At 44.2% G+C, this 19,202-nt stretch overlaps 1 protein-coding gene and 1 long non-coding RNA gene across 4 annotated transcripts in view; one reads left to right on the top strand and one right to left on the bottom strand.

Moving 5' to 3' along the window:
* LOC127378329 (BCL-6 corepressor) overlaps positions 1-17,141 on the top strand; it is a 31,455-nt gene extending 14,314 nt beyond the window's left edge. For both annotated transcript variants that reach the window (XM_051426949.1, XM_051426948.1), the window contains exons 7-13: positions 3,697-4,049; positions 5,915-6,070; positions 9,493-9,659; positions 10,252-10,397; positions 12,012-12,089; positions 13,782-13,965; positions 15,391-17,141. In XM_051426949.1, coding sequence (XP_051282909.1) covers positions 3,697-4,049; positions 5,915-6,070; positions 9,493-9,659; positions 10,252-10,397; positions 12,012-12,089; positions 13,782-13,965; positions 15,391-16,843 — 2,537 coding nt within the window. In that variant the 3' untranslated portion in view covers positions 16,844-17,141. The remainder of the gene's footprint in view (positions 1-3,696; positions 4,050-5,914; positions 6,071-9,492; positions 9,660-10,251; positions 10,398-12,011; positions 12,090-13,781; positions 13,966-15,390) is intronic.
* LOC127378331 (uncharacterized) lies at positions 7,691-9,043 on the bottom strand. Of its 2 annotated transcripts, none has more exons than XR_007887897.1 (3): positions 8,790-9,043; positions 8,629-8,697; positions 7,691-7,897 (listed from the first exon to the last, which is right to left on the bottom strand). It is a non-coding gene; the product is annotated as an uncharacterized LOC127378331 (long non-coding RNA). The 2 variants fall into 2 exon arrangements; XR_007887898.1 differs by having other exon boundaries at positions 8,675-8,697.
* Positions 17,142-19,202: the final 2,061 nt, after the last annotated feature.

Below are 19,202 nucleotides of genomic sequence, written 5' to 3'. Positions count from 1 at the left end.
GGAACGAGGAAAATAAAATCAATACAATAATAAACAAATAAAAATAATTTAATTCAATTCAATTTTATTTGTATAGCGCCAATTCATAACAGAAGTTATCTCAGGACACTTTTCAAATAGAGCAGGTCTAGACCGAACTCTTTAAAACATTAATTACAGAGACCCAACAGTACCACCATGAGCAAGACCTTGGCGACAAGGGCAAGGAAAAACTGCCTGTTAAAAGGCAGAAACCTAGGACAGATCCTCCGGCTCTAGGTGGGTGGTTGTCTGTCTCGACCAGTTGGGGTGAGAGAGAGAGAGAGAGAGAGCGACAGACAGACAAACAGGTGCACAGCAACAACAGTATTGGCAATGGCAATCTAGCAGGACCATGGCAGGAGGCTCCACCAGGATCGACGAGAACCTGCGAGACGAGAAAGCACAAGAACTCCAGGGAAGAAGTGAAGTTAGTAACATGCATTAATGGAACATGAATGAGTGCAGAAAGAGAGAGGAAGGGAGGAGCTCGGTGCATCATGGGAAATCCCCCGATAGTCTAGGCCTATAGCAGCATAACTAAGGGATGGTTCAGGACTCACCTGATCCAGCCCTAACTATAAGCTTTATCAAAGAGGAATGTCTTAAGCCTACTCTTGAATGTGGTGAGGGTGTCTGCCTCCCGAACCACAACTGGAAGCTGGTTCCACAGGAGAGGAGCTTGGTAACTGAAGGCTCTGGCTCCTGTTCTACTTTTAGAGACTATAGGAACCACAAGTAGCCCAGCATTCAGAGAACGTAGTGTTCTAGAGGGGTAATAGGGTACTATGAGCTCTTTAAGATATGCAGGGGCCTGACCATGAAGAGCTTTATAGGTGAGGAGGAGGATTTTAAATTCTATTCTACATTTTACAGGGAGCCAATGCAGAGAAGCTAGTACAGGAGAGATGTGATCTCTTTTTATAGTTCCTGTCAGTACTCGTGCTGCAGCGTTCTGAATTAATTGGAGCGTTTTAATGGACTTATTGGGGCAACCTGATAATAAAGAGTTGCAGTAATCCAGCCTTGAAGTAACAAATGCATGGATTAGTTTTTCTGCATCTGTCTGTGGTAGTATGTGTCTAATTTTTTGTAATATTACGTAAATGAAAGAAGGCAGTCCTAGAGGTCTGCTTTATGTGGGAGTTAAATGACAAATCCTGATCAAAGATAACTCCAAGATTCCTGACAGTGGTGCTAGAGGCCAAGTTAATGCCATCTAGAGTAACTATATCTTTAGACAGTGAGTCTCTAAGGTTTTTGGGGCCAAGAACAAGAATTTCGTTTTTTTCTGAGTTTAACATCAGAAAATTGCAGGTCATCCAGGATTTTATGTCCTTAAGACATGTTTGTAATTTAGATAACTGATTAATTTCATCGGGCTTGATTGATAGATATAACTGCGTATCATCTGCATAACAGTGAAAGTTAATGGAGTGATTCCTAATAATGTTGCCTAAAGGGAGCATATATAAAGTAAATAGTATTGGTCCAAGTACAGAACCTTGTGGAACTCCATGACTAACTATAGTATTTATTGAAGATTCATCGTTAACATGTACAAAAATAAGATTAAAATGTTTGTCTGATTTTTAGAGATGCTTTTATTTTGAAGGCAGCAGCTGTGAGTGTTTCTGATGAAATCTCTTCGTCTCTCTGCTGTCGTCGGCTCTCCTCCTCCTCCTCCTCTCGTCTCTCCCCGTCTCTCTTTTTCCTCTCTCTGATTGTCGGCGCTCACAAGTGGAAGAACGTGTGTGTGTGTGTGTGTGTGTGTGTGTGTGTGTGTGTGTTTTCTGACGTGTGTGTATGAACCCGTGGCGTGCTAATAGCCGTCTAACATCTCCCAGATGGAGCTGTCACACACACTCTCACACACACACACACACACACAGCCTCTTCTTCTTCTTTTGTTTTTTGAGCGCTGCGTTCAGGCTCCACGTGTTCCGTCAGGATGAAATAAATCCAATTAAATCTAAACCTGACGTTCCACAATGTGTGTGTGTGTGTGTGTGTGCTACTGAATTTAATTGACAGTTGGTGGAAAGTAACTGAGTACATTTACTTAAGTTACTGTAATTAAGGGTCTACTGGCAAAAAGTTTAATCAAGGAAACTGATACGATTTGTTGTTGATGTAAATGTATACGTTACGATGTGATTCAATACAATACGTTACGATACGATGTGATTCAATACGATTCGTTACGATATGATGTGTTACGATTTAGTGCTGTAAATCGTGTCGGGGTTGTCGCCTTTGCGATACTTGGTGGTGGTCATAATTGTTCTGATCGTCTCGTTTTCACTCCGATGTTAAAATTTTCGATAAACGGCGTCGGACTTAATGACGATGATGTCACGGTTGAAGAAACCAATAAATGCTGCATTTTGACGATTAAACGCACACACCTTCGTTATACAGTGTGTGTGTGTGTGTGTGTGTGTGTGTGTGTGTGTGTGTGTGTGTGTGTGTGTGTGTGTGTGTGTGTCCGGGCTTATAAATAATGCAACAGATGGAAGTGGCGTGACTCCTCGAAACAACCTCTGGCTGTGTGTGTGTGTGTGTGTGTGTGTGTGTGTGTGTGTGTGTGTGTGTGTGTGTGTGTGTGTGTGTGTGTGTTTCCTGCAGGCGTCTGCAATGGAAAACAGAAAACTCTGTCTCTCTCGCTCTCCCCTCCCCCACTATCTGCTACCTCGTTCGCCCGCTCGCTTGCTGCTCCACTCGAGCGAGAAGACTTCTTTGTTCCCCTCTCTCTCTCTCTCTCTCTCTCTCTCTCTCTTCCTGTCTCTTATTATCTAACTCGTCCCCCGCTGAAGGACAGACAGCAGCTCATTTGTTGGCGAGGAGGAAGAACGCACGCACAAACGGAGAGACGAAGGAAGGCGAGGGAGGGAAAGCTGCACGACAAGTTTAATATCAGGACTTCAGATGGAGTTTTAAGACCTAAAACAACTTTAATAACGTTTTCACGCAACTAAATATTCTCCCTTTAATCTGTCGTATTACCAAAATAATCAGCTGTTTAAATGGATCAATATGATGCTGGAATAACATCATCATGATCTGAACTCTGTCAGTCTGCTAGACGACGAGCAAACAATTTTTAAAATGCCTGTTTTCTGAATGGAGTTTGGTTGATCAGGGCTATGCTAATTTAGCTCACAGTAAAGTGACACAGCTGGAATCAGTAACAGACACATTTAACTTCCTGTCTTTCTTTTCTTGAGAAGAGACTGAAGATAAATCAGTTTAAATAAACTCTGAACTTCTCTCGCCAGAATTTTTATGTTCTAACAAATTTGTCTATTCTTTGTGTTTAATCTTTAAAAGCATAAAAAATTGGCTCCACTTTCTGTGTGAACACAGCATTAAACTTTACCTTTAAACTTTAGGATTATCTCTGATGTCTAAATAAATGTTAAAAATAAATCTGCCTACGTGTAGGACTTAAGTTTTCTTCAGTATCGCAGTAATCCACTGAAAGCCGTCTGTACATCCGTGAATACGATGCTGCGATGCTAACAGGAGCTTAAACTAACAATGTGTGCTAGCCACGCCCACTTCAGTGTTAAGCCACACCCATTTCATGTACGAATACCGATAATTTAATCGTTAGCAAGTGTTACGCCTTTAAACAATGAGCACTTACGTCTCATTTCTTTCTGCGTTTTCTTTCAGTTTTCCACATGGCCCCGCCCACTTCCTCTCCCTCTCATCTCCCCCGGCAACTGTGTGGCTCCGCCCCCCGGCTACCTTCCCCTGCATCCTTCACCTCCCTCGCCTCTTCCCGCCTCCAGGACAAGCATCAGAAGCTGAGAGAGAGTCGCAGGGTCTCCAGTTTCCTCCCTTCTTTACCTCCTCTTCCTCCTTCCTCCTCCTTGCTCGACCCCCATCCCTTCCACTGCCATGACGACGACCTCAGCAAGCCGAAGGGCAAGCGCCCCTGCAAGACGAAGCACACGGGAGGAGAGACGGCGAGGGAGGAGGAGAGAGACGGCGGAGGAACCGATGATGAGGAAAAGAGTGGGAAGGTGAGTGAGGAGCGCTTGTTTTTGTTTCTGTTATCCTGAGGAACTTTATACGTCATTATCAGGATAGTTTCACAACCTTAAAGGGTCATTTTAAGTTTCCTGTGTCGCAATCCTCAGGCGAACCATCTGTGGTAGCGAACCCTGCTAGCATGGCAACTAGCAGACCCTTGCATTTCCCCTCTGGTTCAAAATAAATCAGGAAGTCAACATAAGACTGTACGTCATCCCTACCTGTAACCAATCACATGCAGCGATACAACGGCGACTGGCTCCGCCCACTTATTGCACTTAAGAAAAAACAGTCGCGAACAAGCGGGTGAGGAGGTTGTGTGACCACATGGATCTCATTCCGGATTTTGGTGGCGAGATGTCGTCATACCGGAGGATCCACTGAGGTCTGTGCGCCATCCAGAGTTTGAGAGCCACCCAGGGGGGAGACGCCTGGGGGGAGCACTTGTTTTCTTCCTCTGGTCCGGAGATGCAAGTCGCCGAGTCAAAACATCCACAGGACAGAAACATGTCCGAGTTAAAACATCCACCAGAGTGAAAGTTTATCTCTTTAAACACACAGACGGTTTTATTAAACCATAAACATTAAATATTCTTTAGTTTTATACATTTAGTTGTTTTCAGTTCTTCTGTTTCTGCTCTTTTCTTTCGTCTCTCCGTTAATCGTTGCAATTATCGTCCTGATTGGAGCTCGCTGGGGAACCTCAGCAGGGACGTGTGTGTGTGTGTGTGTGTGTGTGTGTGTGTGTGTGTGTGTGTGTGTGTGTGTGTGTGTGTGTGTGTGTGTGTGTGTGTGTGTGAGTAATTCAATTCACTGCAGATTAAAGTGAAGGAGAGAGCGAGGGAAGGAGGGAGGATGGAGTGATTGAAGGTTATGGAGGAAGAATAATATTCTCCACATGTACTGTGTGTGTGTGTGTGTGTGTGTGTGTGTGTGTGTGTGTGTGTGTGTGTGTGTGTGTGTGTGTGTGCACACGCGCTTATGTGTGTGTATTTCAGTGTGTGCGGCGGTGGCGGCTTGTGCCGTTTTGACAGCTGCTGCACCGGAGATTTCCTCAGGGCAGCGAGGACGCACACACACTAAAACACACACTGTAACACACACACTGTGTCGATCCTCCTCCTTGTTTGCTGCGCTGGAAAAAAACACACACACACACACACAGACACACACTCACACACTCACACACCTCCGGGGCAAAGCTCGCATCCTGTTTGTCGATGCGTGGCGGCGAGCGGCTTCGTTTGACAGACGCCTGCGCACACACATTACACACACAAACACATTAACATGCACACGCTGTCTGGCTGCTAAGCAGCGGAGACGGTTGCCGTGGCGTCAGCAGCTCGGCGATGCAGCTTTTCATCCGTCTCTCCCTCCGACTCTCCTCGTTCAGAAAATACACTCGTTAGCTTTGATTAAGGAACATATGAAATACTGTAAATGTAAGCTCACGTTACTTTTAATAAGAGCATACATTTATTATTAAAGGTTTGTTTGAATAAAATAAAATGTTTATTCTGAGGGAAACTGTTCAGTTTAAGTGCAAATACTACAAATGTAAGCATTAAAATGTTACAAAATTAAGATAAAATTACTTAAATTGACAGATTTTTAAAGGGAGTTTTGAATACAATAAGAGTCATTAATCTGGAGGGAAGCTGAAGACCGAAGCGTTAAAGGCTGAAACGAGTCCAAATTTCCATCAAATTCAGTAGAAATACTAAAAATACTCTAATATAAGCCTGCTTCAAATAAAGGCCCCGGCTGCTGTAACAGAGGAACTAAAATGGAGCCCTGTCTCTCTCTCTGTTTCACTCTCTCTCTGTCTCACTCTCTCCACACACACACACAGATCTCGCCGTCAGACCCGTCTCGCTCTCCCGCCTGTAGAACTTCCTCTCCGCAGCAGCACGCTGCCCGGCCCGTCCCTCCTGAAGTCCGTCGGCTCATTGTGAACAAAAACGCCGGAGAGACGCTGCTGCAGCGCGCCGCCCGTCTGGGCTACGAGGTAACAGAAAACACACAGGTGGAGTGGGCGGAGTCACACATTTTTATACTTTGTTTAATTTCTGCTGCTGTTGATCTGATTTTATGTTCGTTACCTGGCTGAGTGGTAAATTGTTTTCACTTACGTCAGCCTGGAGATCCAGTCGGGGTTTTTGCTGTTTGATAGTGGATGAATGAGCAACTTGTGGCGTGATCTAGAGTGAGGTTAGAGAGTCGTATTGATCGGAGGACGGCTGATTGTGGTGGAGAGAGAGAGAAAAAATAAGGGATTGAAGAACAACTTCCTTTTGACAAATTGAGCGAGTTACTCTGAACAAAAACTCTCCCAAACAAAGATCGTTGTCTCGTTTTGTAGACCCAGTTTGGTTGAAGCTAACTGACCACATCCTGTGACTAGCTGACTTCAAAATAAAAGTGTTTGGTCAGTTAAATGTTAGCAGTCACTTAATACCGTAGCCGATCATTGAATTGTGGGAAAATTGTGATTAGTCGATTAATTGTGCATGAAATTTTTTTTTAACCCTTTAAGATCCCATCCAGTCTTATTGTGCCTTTATTTAACAATTTGTGCTGGAAACATTTACAAAAACATACATTTCTTTGTATTTTTATATAAAAATTAAATCATTGTGACCCAATAATATCTTTCTTGTAGCGCCACCATGAGGACAAACACAGCAGGTATCGTCAGCTGGACTCTAACCTGTGGCATTAAAGTTAAAGCACAGATTATTGAAATTCAGCCGACGTTTGGAAATCATTTGGAGGCAGAAAACTGCGTGTGTGTGTGTGTGTGTGTGTGCGGCATTAGTCAGACACACACACACACACACACACGCACACACGCAGTCTGAATATGTTATGTGCTGTGTGACAGCTCGTTGGGCCTCACAAGTGTCACCCTGCCTCTCTCGCTCGCACTCTCTCTCTCTCTCTCGTTGAGGTGCAGCGGTGAAGCTAACGAGCTCAGTTTGCAAATGAAGCCGTCATCCGTCACGACACACACACACACTCTCTCTCACACACACACACACACACACACACACACACACACACACACACACACATACAGGAGTTTTTTTTTTTGTCAAGCAGCAATCACTTCGAGAGAGCAGCAGAAGAAGAGAGAGAGGCCTTCGTCTCTTGTTGTTCTCCTATGGTGGAACTGTTTCTTTACCATTAATGTGTAATTTCCTTGTTTGGTTACAGACCTTTAAACCAAGACTAGTCCAGTCTGGTTCTGCTGACTGCTCTCATGATTTTAGTATGAGGAGAAACCTCATTTACAACAAGGAGAAACATAATTTTCCAGTGAGGGGAAACCTCATTGTACTGTGAGGAGAAACCTCATTTTACTGTGAGGAGAAACCTCATTTTACTGTGAGGAGAAACCTCATTGTACTGTGAGGAGAAACCTCATTTTACTGTGAGGAGAAACCTCATTTTAGTATGAGGAGAAACCTCATTTACAGTGAGGGGAAGCCTGATTTTACATTTAGGAGAAACCTCATTTTACAACGAGGAGAAACCATTTTTTACTGTGAGGAGAAACCTCTTTTTACTATGAGGAGAAACCTTATTTTACAATGAGGAGAAACTTCATTTTACTGTGAGGAGAAAGCTCATTTTACATTTAGGAGAAACTTCAATTTACTGTGAGGAGAAACCTTTTTTTACTGTGAGGAGAAACCTAATTTTACAACGAGAAGAAACCTCATTTTACTGTGAGGAGAAACCTCATTTTACGTTGAGGAGTAACCTCATTTTACAGTGAGGGGAAACCTGATTTTACATTTAGGAGAAACCTGATTTTACTGTGAGGAGAAACCTTATTTTACAATGAGGAGAAACTTCATTTTACTGTGAGGAGAAACCTCATTTTACATTTAGGAGAAACTTCAATTTACTGTGAGGAGAAACCTTTTTTTACTGTGAGGAGAAACCTAATTTTACAACGAGGAGAAACCTCATTTTACTGTGAGGAGAAACCTCATTTTACTGTGAGGAGAAACCTCATTTTACGTTGAGGAGTAACCTCATTTTACAGTGAGGGGAAACCTGATTTTACATTTAGGAGAAACCTGACTTTACTGTGAGGAGAAACCTTTTTTACTGTGAGGAGAAACTTCATTTTACTGTGAGGAGAAACCTTTTTTACTGTGAGGAGAAACCTCATTTTACTGTGAGGAGAAACCTTTTTTACTGTGAGGAGAAACCTCATTTTACATTTAGGAGAAACTTCAATTTACTGTGAGGCGAAACCTCATTTCACACGAGGAGAAACATAATTTTACATTCAAGAGAAACTTCATTTTACTGTGAGGAGAAACCTCATTTTACATTTAGGAGAAACTTCAATTTACTGTGAGGAGAAACCTTTTTTACTGTGAGGAGAAACCTAATTTTACAACGAGGAGAAACCTCATTTTACTGTGAGGAGAAACCTCATTTTACTGTGAGGAGAAACCTCATTTTACGTTGAGGAGTAACCTCATTTTACAGTGAGGGGAAACCTGATTTTACATTTAGGAGAAACCTGACTTTACTGTGAGGAGAAACCTTTTTTTACTGTGAGGAGAAACTTCATTTTACTGTGAGGAGAAACCTTTTTTTACTGTGAGGAGAAACCTCATTTTACATTTAGGAGAAACTTCAATTTACTGTGAGGCGAAACCTCATTTCACAACGAGGAGAAACATAATTTTACATTCAAGAGAAACTTCATTTTACTGTGAGGAGAAACCTCATTTTACATTTAGGAGAAACTTCAATTTACTGTGAGGAGAAACCTTTTTTTACTGTGAGGAGAAACCTAATTTTACAACGAGGAGAAACCTCATTTTACTGTGAGGAGAAACCTCATTTTACTGTGAGGAGAAACCTCATTTTACTGTGAGGAGAAACCTCATTTTACGTTGAGGAGTAACCTCATTTTACAGTGAGGGGAAACCTGATTTTACATTTAGGAGAAACCTGACTTTACTGTGAGGAGAAACCTTTTTTTACTGTGAGGAGAAACTTCATTTTACTGTGAGGAGAAACCTTTTTTTACTGTGAGGAGAAACCTCATTTTACATTTAGGAGAAACTTCAATTTACTGTGAGGCGAAACCTCATTTCACAACGAGGAGAAACATAATTTTACATTCAAGAGAAACTTCATTTTACTGTGAGGAGAAACCTCATTTTACATTTAGGAGAAACTTCAATTTACTGTGAGGCGAAACCTCATTTCACAACGAGGAGAAACATAATTTTACATTCAAGAGAAACATCATTTTACTGTGAGGAGAAACCTCATTTTACAAAGGTAACGAAATATCGGTTTGGCATTCCTCACTCTGGTGATTCCTATTTGGTGATTACTCTTTTTGGGAGTGCGGACGCTGTGTCTCATTGGTTGTCCACGTCTGCTCATGTCCAGGAGGTGGTGCTGTACTGTCTGGAGCGGCGGATCTGCGACGTGAACCATCGAGACAACGCCGGGTACTGTGCCCTGCACGAAGCCTGCGCCCGCGGCTGGCTGGCGATCATACGCCACCTGGTGGAGCACGGAGCTGACGTCAACTGCAGTGCTCAGGATGGAACCAGGTACGAGACGTCACTGGTTTACACCGACAGGATGTGAGTTAGAGGTGGGCGATATATGTCGTTTGCGATAATGTCGTCATTGTTGTTTTGACGATGAGCAAATTTCCATTATCGAGTATTTAAATTACTTCGCCAAAAATATTGAAACGCATGCGGAAACTCCTCACATCCAGTCATTGACTCTGAGTCTTCAAAGGTGGATGAACTTTTGTGTAGCTACCACGAAGATGTAATATTTCTGAAAATTTGGTGGGTAAAAGCTTCAGTATAAATAACTGCATCGTCTGCATAGAAACAAGTCTTTATGGGTGAATGCTGACACAACAGAACCGGTGCTAATACAGCTAATACAATAATACTACTGTCACTTTTAACAACATGTTTTAAGGCTACAGCTAAATATTTCATTTATTTGATTATTTGTCAACAAAATGTCAGAAGACAGTAAAAAGTGACCATCACAGTTTCTCTGATGTTTGGTTCAACGAACAGAAACCCAGAAATTCAGTTTACTGGGAGAAACTTGACATTTTTAACTAAAACGATTCTGAAAATTGTTAATTAAATAACAGGATCCTGTTTCCTGTTTCAGACCGCTGCACGACGCTGTGGAGAACGACCACCTGGAGGTGGTGCGTTTCCTGCTGGCCTGCGGCGCCGACCCCACCCTCACCTCTTACTCTGGGAGGGGACCAATCAACATGACCCACAGCGCTGCCATGGAAACCTTCCTGGAGGGTAGGAGTGTGTGTGTGTGGGGGGGCTGCCTCCTTGTTATCTGCTGCTGATTGTTACTCTCACACACTGAATGAACCGGGATTTCCAGAACAATTAATTTCCAATAGTTGACAAATTTTAATGTAAATCACTGTTTCCATCAACTAGTCCAACTAATTAATTATCAACAGATCGCCAACTAGTAATAATCAATCAACTGGTCAATTTATTAATTATTGGAGCCAATAATGAGGCTAAAACTCATTTTATAATATCAATTCAATATTTACGTATATGTGTGTGTGTGTGTGTGTGTGTGTGTGTGTGTGTGTTTTAATGTCAGAAACTTTTCGGGGACAGGGGCTGTAACAGGAGCACAGGGGCTGTAACAGGAGGACGGGCTGTTACAGAGGACAGGGGCTGTTACAGAGGACAGGGGCTGTATACAGAGGACAGGGGCTGTTACAGAGGACAGGGGCTGTTACAGAGGACAGGGGCTGTTACAGAGGACAGGGGCTGTAACAGGAGGACAGGGGCTGTAACGGAGGACAGGGGCTGTAACAGGAGGACAGGGGCTGTAACAGGAGGACAGGGGCTGTTACGGAGGACAGGGGCTGTAACGGAGGACAGGGGCTGTAACGGAGGACAGGGGCTGTAACAGGAGGAGGGGCTGTTACAGAGGACAGGGGCTGTAACGAAGGACAGGGGCTGTAACGGGAGGACAGGGGCTGATACAGAGGACAGGGGCTGTTACAGAGGACGGGCTGTAACTGGAGGACAGGGGCTGTAACTGGAGGACAGGGGCTGTAACGGGAGGACAGGGGCTGTTACGGGAGGACAGGGGCTGTAACAGAAGGACAGGGGCTGTAACAGAAGGACAGGGTCTGTAACAGAAGGACAGGGTCTGTAACGGGAGGACAGGGGCTGTTACGGGAGGACAGGGGCTGTAACAGAAGGACAGGGGCTGTAACGGAAGGACAGGGGCTGTTACGGGAGGACAGGGGCTGTAACGGGAGGACAGGGGCTGTAACGGGAGGACAGGGGCTGTAACAGAAGGACAGGGGCTGTAACTGGAGGACAGGGGCTGTAACTGGAGGACAGGGGCTGTAACTGGGGAGGGGCTGTACAGAAGGACAGGGGCTGTAACTGGAGGACAGGGGCTGTAACTGGAGGACAGGGGCTGTTACAGAAGGACAGGGGCTGTAACTGGAGGACAGGGGCTGTAACGGGAGGACAGGGGCTGTAAGAGAGCTCTCGCTCTCTGTCTCTGTCTCTCACTATGTCTGTCTCTCTCTCTCTCTCTCTCTCTCTCCAGAGGGGTTTAATGAGGCTTGGCTGTTGAATCCCAGAACAGCTTACTGCCACACAGACACACACACACACACACACAAACACACACTCCTGCCAGCATCCATCTACTCAGCGCCAAGCGCCGCGGCGACAAGCCGGCACCGTCTGAGCACAAACACTCATCTTCTTCTTCCCGTCTTTCACTCTGTGTGTGTGTGTGTGTGTGTGTGTGTGTGTGTGGGGCTCTATTGTTTTCATCTCGCTGCCTTTATCCTCTCTGATTGGTCGGCTCTTTGATCGACCACAACAGCCACTAACTCTCTGTTTCTCTTTCTCTCTGTGCAGACTATCTCTCCGACCTCCAGGGAAGGTCGGAAGGCGATCCCGGAATCTGCTGGGAGTTTTACGGCAGCTCAGTGTGCGGTTAGTTTACACACAAACACACACACAAACGTCAGGGGAGATCGACAGGGAAGGTTCGGAAAGGATAAAGAATGTAGGAATAAAGGAAGTACCACTAAACTCGATAAAACTAAAGGAACCACCGCTTAACTCGTCAAGACTAAAGGAACCACCGCTAAACTAGTCAAGACTAAAGGAACCACCGCTAAACTAGTCAAGACTAAAATAACCACCGCTTAACTCGGTAAGACTAAAGGAACCACCGCTTAACTCGATAAAACTGAAGGAACCACCGTTAAACTCAATAAAACTAAAGGAACCACCGCTAAACTCGGTAAGACTAAAGGAACCACCACTAAACTCGATAAGACTAAAGGAACCACCGCTTAACTCGTCAAGACTAAAGGAACCACAGCTAAACTAGTCAAGACTAAAGGAACCACCGCTAAACTAGTCAAGACTAAAGGAACCACCGCTAAACTAGTCAAGACTAAAATAACCACCGCTTAACTCGGTAAGACTAAAGGAACCACCGCTTAACTCGATAAAACTGAAGGAACCACCGTTAAACTCGATAAAACTAAAGGAACCACCGCTAAACTCGGTAAGACTAAAGGAACCACCGCTAAACTCGATAAGACTAAAGGAACCCCCGCTAAACTCGTCAAGACTAAAGGAACCACCGCTTAACTCGTCAAGACTAAAGGAACCACCGCTAAACTAGTCAAGACTAAAGGAACCACCGCTAAACTCAGTAAGACTAAAGGAACCACCGCTTAACTCGATAAAACTGAAGGAACCACCGTTAAACTCGATAAAACTAAAGGAACCACCGCTAAACTCGGTAAGACTAAAGGAACCACCGCTAAACTCGTCAAGACTAAAGGAACCACCGCTTAACTCGTCAAGACTAAAGGAACCACCGCTAAACTCGGTTAGACTAAAGGAATCACTGATTAACTTGTAAAGACTAAAGGAACCACCGCTAAACTCGTCAAGACTAAAATAACCACAGCTAAACTCGGTAAGACTAAAGGAACCACCGCTTAACTCGTCAAGACTAAAGGAACCACCGCTCAACTCGATAAGCTTAAAGGAACCACCGCTAAATTCGATAAGACTAAGGGAACCCCCGCTAAACTCGTCAAGACTAAAGGAACCACCGCTAAACTCGTCAAGACTAAAGGAACCACCGCCGAACTCGATAGGACTAAAGTAACCACTGCTTAACTCGTCAAGACTAAAGGAACCACCGCTAAACTCGTCAAGACTAAAATAACCACCGCTTAACTCGATAAAACTAAAGGAACCACCGCTAAACTCGTCAAGACTCAAGGAACCACCGCTAAACTCGTCAAGACTAAAGGAACCACCGCTCAGCTCGATTAAGACTAAAGGAACCACCGCTTAACTCGTCAAGACTAAAGGAACCACCGCTAAACTCGTCAAGACTAAAGGAACCACCGCTAAACTCGTCAAGACTAAAATAACCACCGCTAAACTCGGTAAGACTAAAGGAACCATCGCTAAACTCGATAAGACTAAAGGAACCACTGCTCAACCATCAAGACTAAAGGAACCCCCGCTAAACTCAATAAGACTAAAGGAACCACCACTCAACCGTCAAGACTAAACTATTCAAGACTGAAGAAACTTTGAGACTTTGAGTGCCATCAAGAATGTAATTCTGTTGTTGAATGTTTGTTTTCACAGAGCCATCCAGCGAGGGAGGAGTGTATAACATTCTTGCTGACCCACCGGGGCCGGAGGAGGAGGAGGAGGATGAAGAGGAGGACAAAGATGAGGAGCAACGAGCCAGGAGGGAGGTGTTTGAGTTTGAGCTGTCTGACCGGCCACTGCTCCCCTGCTACAACATCCAGGTGTCACTGTCCCAGGGGTGAGTTAAAGATATTCACTAAAGGCTACAAATCTTTACAATTAAGGGATCAAGGACTAAAGAGTCTATGATTACAGAAGCTATTAGGGATAAAGGGACTAGGATTAAGGGACTTGGATTACATGTATCAGGACAAATGAAACCACCAGTTGAAGGAACTAGGTGTAAACAAATTTGCATCCATAGAATTCGGAACTAAAATAACTTAGATTGAAGGAACCAGTAAAGAACTGGTGAGTCTTGGGGTAAACATTTAGGGCTAAAGGTACCGATATATATTAGGGTCAAACAGATTAGGACTAAAATAAAATAGAGCTTAGAGACTGAATGAAGACCAACGGAAAGAAGGAACAAAGACCACATCCGCACACTTTGTCTTTCCTTATTCACATTCTCTCTTTTTCCTCTTTCACACTCACACATTCTTTCTCAGTGTTGTTCTAACACATCTCCCTCTCTTTCACACACACACACACACACACACACAGTCCAATTAAGGTGGTGGAAAGCCAGCCTAGAAAGAAAAGAAAGGGATAGCGGAGGAGGGAGAGAGAGCGAACGGAGGGTAGAGTGAGCGGAAGAGAAAAAAGATCCTCGGAGGAGGAGATGGAGAGAGAGAGAGAGAGAGAGAGAGAGATAAAGGCAGGACAGACGGAGAGGTCGTTAACGAGGATTGCATCGCTGTGGCGACGCGGCTAATTGGCTTCCACTTCGTCTTCCTCCCCTGTCGCTTCTCTCCTCCTCTCTCTTTCTCCTCCTCTCTCTTTCTCTTCGTCTCTCTCTCATTTTTTTCCCTCTTGTGTCTGATGTAGTATTAATGGCTCCTCCCGGGTACAAGGCCACCGGGTACCGACACACACACATTTCATCGGGTTGTTTAACATTCCAGCAGCGTGCGGCTTTAAAGCAACATGTGGCCTCGTCCGCCGCCGTGTACGTCCTCTGCCCTTCACATCGACCGACATTGGGAATCAATAACGTCTTCGGCTGCAGAATTCATAAAAGAGAAACTGTCCGTGTTTCCTCCTTCTTCCCTCTCTGACATTTAACGGATTAATTTAATATTTAATCTGTAATTAAACACAACAGAACTAATTTCCTCTTCCTCCTCGTGCTCAGAGAGGGTTGATATCAGTTTTGTCCGAAATTGAAACACTCATTGACTCCAGATAAAAGCTAAAATTCCTGTGAGCTGGAATAATCAACTGGGAATTATCTGCATGTGCGAGAAACATGAGCCCAATTGACCAAATGATGGCGCTGTAATAACGGCCACGCTGCTGTCTGATCGGACGCAGTCCTTTAAACAGATTGAGCCGTTAGAAATGCTTGTGTGACGTTTGTTGACATTCTTCTACGAACCAAGATACTGACGTAAAAAAATAAACCTCACTCTTTTTCTCTCCTCCTCGCTCTGTCCTTCAGTCCCAGGAACTGGCTCCTCCTCTCCGACGTCCTGGGTCGACTTCGGATGACTTCTCGGTCTTTCCGGCGCCTCTTCCCACAGCTGAATGTGCAGTCGATGTCTGAGGATGAGTTCTACCGGCAGGCGTCCCTGTCGCAGCTCCTGACAGGTCCCGATGAGCAGGAGCTGGCTTCCTTCAGGCCAGACGTCAAGGACCCCCTGGAGCTGGTGGAAGCCACCCCCGAGCTGGCCGGCATGCTCGGCTCTTCCCTGGAGTTTGTGGACACTCGTTGGGACTTGCTGGAAGCTTCGCCACCTCCAACACCACCCCCACCACCACCACCACAAAGACTGTCGCTAAGACTGCCACAACGTATTCCACCATTATTACCACCACAGCGACAGGGGGCAACAGACCCTCGTGCTAAAGTGGACAATGTCTTACAAAGCAGGAGTGCAGACTCTGGACAATTCCAAGGACTTAAAAATCTGGGATATTCCACCCTGGCAGCTAAAATAGAAACCAAACTGGATGCCAGCATGTGGGAACCACAACAGCTAGGAAGTGCAAACGCTGTTGTTCCTATTCCTGCAAAACCAAACATGACAATGATTGTTAACACGTGGGAACCGCAAAGACAACAAAGTAAGAATATTGGGATTCCTAATACTGCTAATTCTGACTCTAAAGTGAACTCTAGCATGTGGGAACGACAACGTAGCAAGAGCACTGGGATTCCTAATTCTGACTCTAAAAGTGAATCTAGCATGTGGGAACCACAAAGACAACAAAGTAAGAACATTTGGATGTCTAAGTCTGCTAATACGGACGCTAAAATGGACTCTAGCATGTGGGAACAGCAGCAACAAGGACATAAATCCACCAGGAACACTCCCGCAAAGTCCGACATGGCAGCTAGCACTTGGGAACCACAGCGACTGCGAAGTAGGAGCATCGCGAATTCTGACACCAAAGTGGACGCTACACCGTCAGAACCACAGCGAATACGAAATAAGAGCACTGCTAATCCTGCTAATGGCACAGTGGATGCTAATGCGTGGAAACGACAGAATCTAGGGTGTAAGACTGGTGGGGAGTCGGACTCCACGAACCCAGGTGCTTCACACGAAGGAACCGATTGGGAACCGCAACGACTCCGAAGTAAGGCGGCAGGGATCAACGGCCCCGCGAAGCCAAACACTACAGTGGACGCTAATACGTGGGAACGCCAGGGAGTAAAGAGAGTGGGTGGCACAAGCACACCACCCAAAAGAGAGGACAGTTCCTGTGACAGCCAAGGGCACGGAGCTAAGACCATCAAGATGGACGCTGCCTGGCAAAGGAACTTGGGCAACGTCAGAGTCCACATCCGGGATCTTGGAATGAAAGTGGCGGGAACCATCCGGAGGGACGTAAAGAAAGAGCAAGGGAAGGCCGCCGGGAAGGCCGCCAAGGTCAAAGCGAGGTCGTGACAACATAAAGTAACAGACTGAAAAACAAACGTAAATAAATGAGTAAACAGAACGTCGTCTGTAGAGACGCTAACAGTATCGTGTGTGCTCTATGTTTACTGTAAATATTTTTATTTATGAGTACAGATATTCTCTGTTGGTGAAGTTGTTCTTTGTAAATGCAGTCTGGTGTAAATACGACGCAGTTTCTGTTCACGTGGAGGTTGTTTGTTACCTTTGTCTGTAATTTTGTATTCAGCATCCTGTTGGCTTTCGTCACCAAAATATTTATTGTCCAATAAATATAAAGAATGAGAAATACGTCTGATTCAAGTTCAATGCTCAGATCAGTTAGCAAGTAACTTAGCATTATTCAGGGTTACTGCTAATACCAGCTGGGATTACAGATGTCTCCTTATAGTGGTTAGCATTGTACTGGTATTTCTGCTAGCAGTGTTTTTACTAGCTGTTTCTATAAACCTGTTGGCATTATAAAAGGTCATAGCCAACTGGTTTGCATTTCTAACTGTTAGATAATCATTAGCAATGCTAACTTGCTAACGTTGCTAGTGGTCTCTTTTCATAGTAACCGAAGGCTGCAGTTCCTCTGACGTCCACCAGAGGCTCCAGCAGTGAGTCTCCATAAGGATCCATATTAAACTGCAGACAGTCTTTGGTCTCTGTAGCTTTAAGTGAGGATGCATTAGGGGCGTGGCCTCTTTGTCTCCAGTCCTCAACCTCACCTGTGATGTGGGCGGAGCTCTGTGGTCATTACAGGTGATCAGACTCACCTGTGGAGAACCAGGCAGGTGGAGGAGTGTTCTGCTCATGCTCAGTAAGTTTGTGTTTCTTTATTATATTCTTTACATTATATTTATTGTTTTATTTATTACTGTCACTCTGCTGGAGTACGGAAGCTCGGTAGGTCCAAAATTAAACACAGGAAGTTGTTTGTTTTGACTTTTTCTTTTTTTCTCAAATTTTATTTTCTATGTGAGTGGATTAGTTAATTAGTTAATTAGTTCGTTGGCTGGCTGGTTAATTGGTTAATTGGTTGGTTAGTTGGTTGGTTAACTGGTTAGTTGGTTGGTTGGTTGATTGGTTAGTTGGTTGGTTAATTGGTAAGTTGGTTGGTCGATTGGTAAGTTGGTTGGTTAATTGGTTAGTTGGTTAATTGGTTAGTTGGTTGGTCGATTGGTTGATTGGTAAGTTGGTTGGTTATTGGTTGGTTAGTTGGTTAGTTGGTTGGTCGATTGGTTGATTAGTTGGTTAGTTGGTTAGTGAGTATTAGTTGGTTATAAAATCATTAAAAAAGGCCGGTGAGCTGGTTGGGTTCATCATAAATAAACAGTTAATTGGTTATTTGATTATCTGATGCTGATTGATCCATTGAACTTATTAGTTGGTTTGTTCTTTTGAAAGTGGCAAGTTTATTATTATTATTATTATTATTATTATTATTAAAATCAATCATTCAGTTGGCATGTTTTTGTCTCCCTGAATGAACCTGATAAACTGTGTCGACACCACTGACGTCAGTAAGATCCTCAGATTGTTCCAGAATTTAAAGATAATATAATTATTTATATAATATCATCCGACAGAGTCTCCTGCCCCCTCCCTCTGGAACTCTCTCCCCAAACAATCTGTGACTGCACCGACCCTCCAACATTCAAATCACTGACAAAAACTCACTTTTTAAAATTGCTTTTAATGTTTGCCTTAGTCCGATGTGTTTTTAGTGTTTTTACTATTTGATGTTGTTTTTATTTAGTGTCTTTGAGTATCCAGAAACGTGCTTACAAATAAAATGTATTATTAATATTGTTATTATAATCAATCAATGAGACGCGTGCTTACGTCAGCATGAACTAACTGATTTCAACCAATAATATCCTGACATTCGCCCGTCAATCAATCTTCAGCTGTTATCCACACGGAGCCAAGATTCATTAGTTAGCTAGCCAGCTAACAGCAGCAACTTTATTTTTTTAAGTTATTTATTGGCCTTTTTTAATTAGATAGAGACAGGTGTAGATTGACAGGGAAGGGGGGGTAGAGAGAGAGGGGATGACACGCAGCAAAGGGCCGCAGGTCGGATTCGAACCCGGGCCGCTGCAGCAACTCCGTACATGGGTCGCCCGCTCTACCGAGTGAGCTAACCGGGCGCCCGAAACACACAACTTTATTATCACCCGATATCAAACAGCTAGCATATCCAATGATATTCTGTTCGGAGCAATAAAAGTACAAAATAATCTATAAAATGTTAGCTAACCAATGTCGCAGACATCTAGCATCCGATACGATGCCAGATGTCTGTAGCTAACTGACATGATCCACCTCCCTCAGACATCTCGAGATGATGTGTGGTTGGTTG

Source organism: Dicentrarchus labrax, unplaced genomic scaffold (assembly GCF_905237075.1).
Source record: "Dicentrarchus labrax unplaced genomic scaffold, dlabrax2021, whole genome shotgun sequence".
In the NCBI taxonomy this organism is placed as follows: domain Eukaryota; kingdom Metazoa; phylum Chordata; class Actinopteri; family Moronidae; genus Dicentrarchus; species Dicentrarchus labrax.
This window is presented reverse-complemented; position numbering and strand designations above follow the sequence as displayed.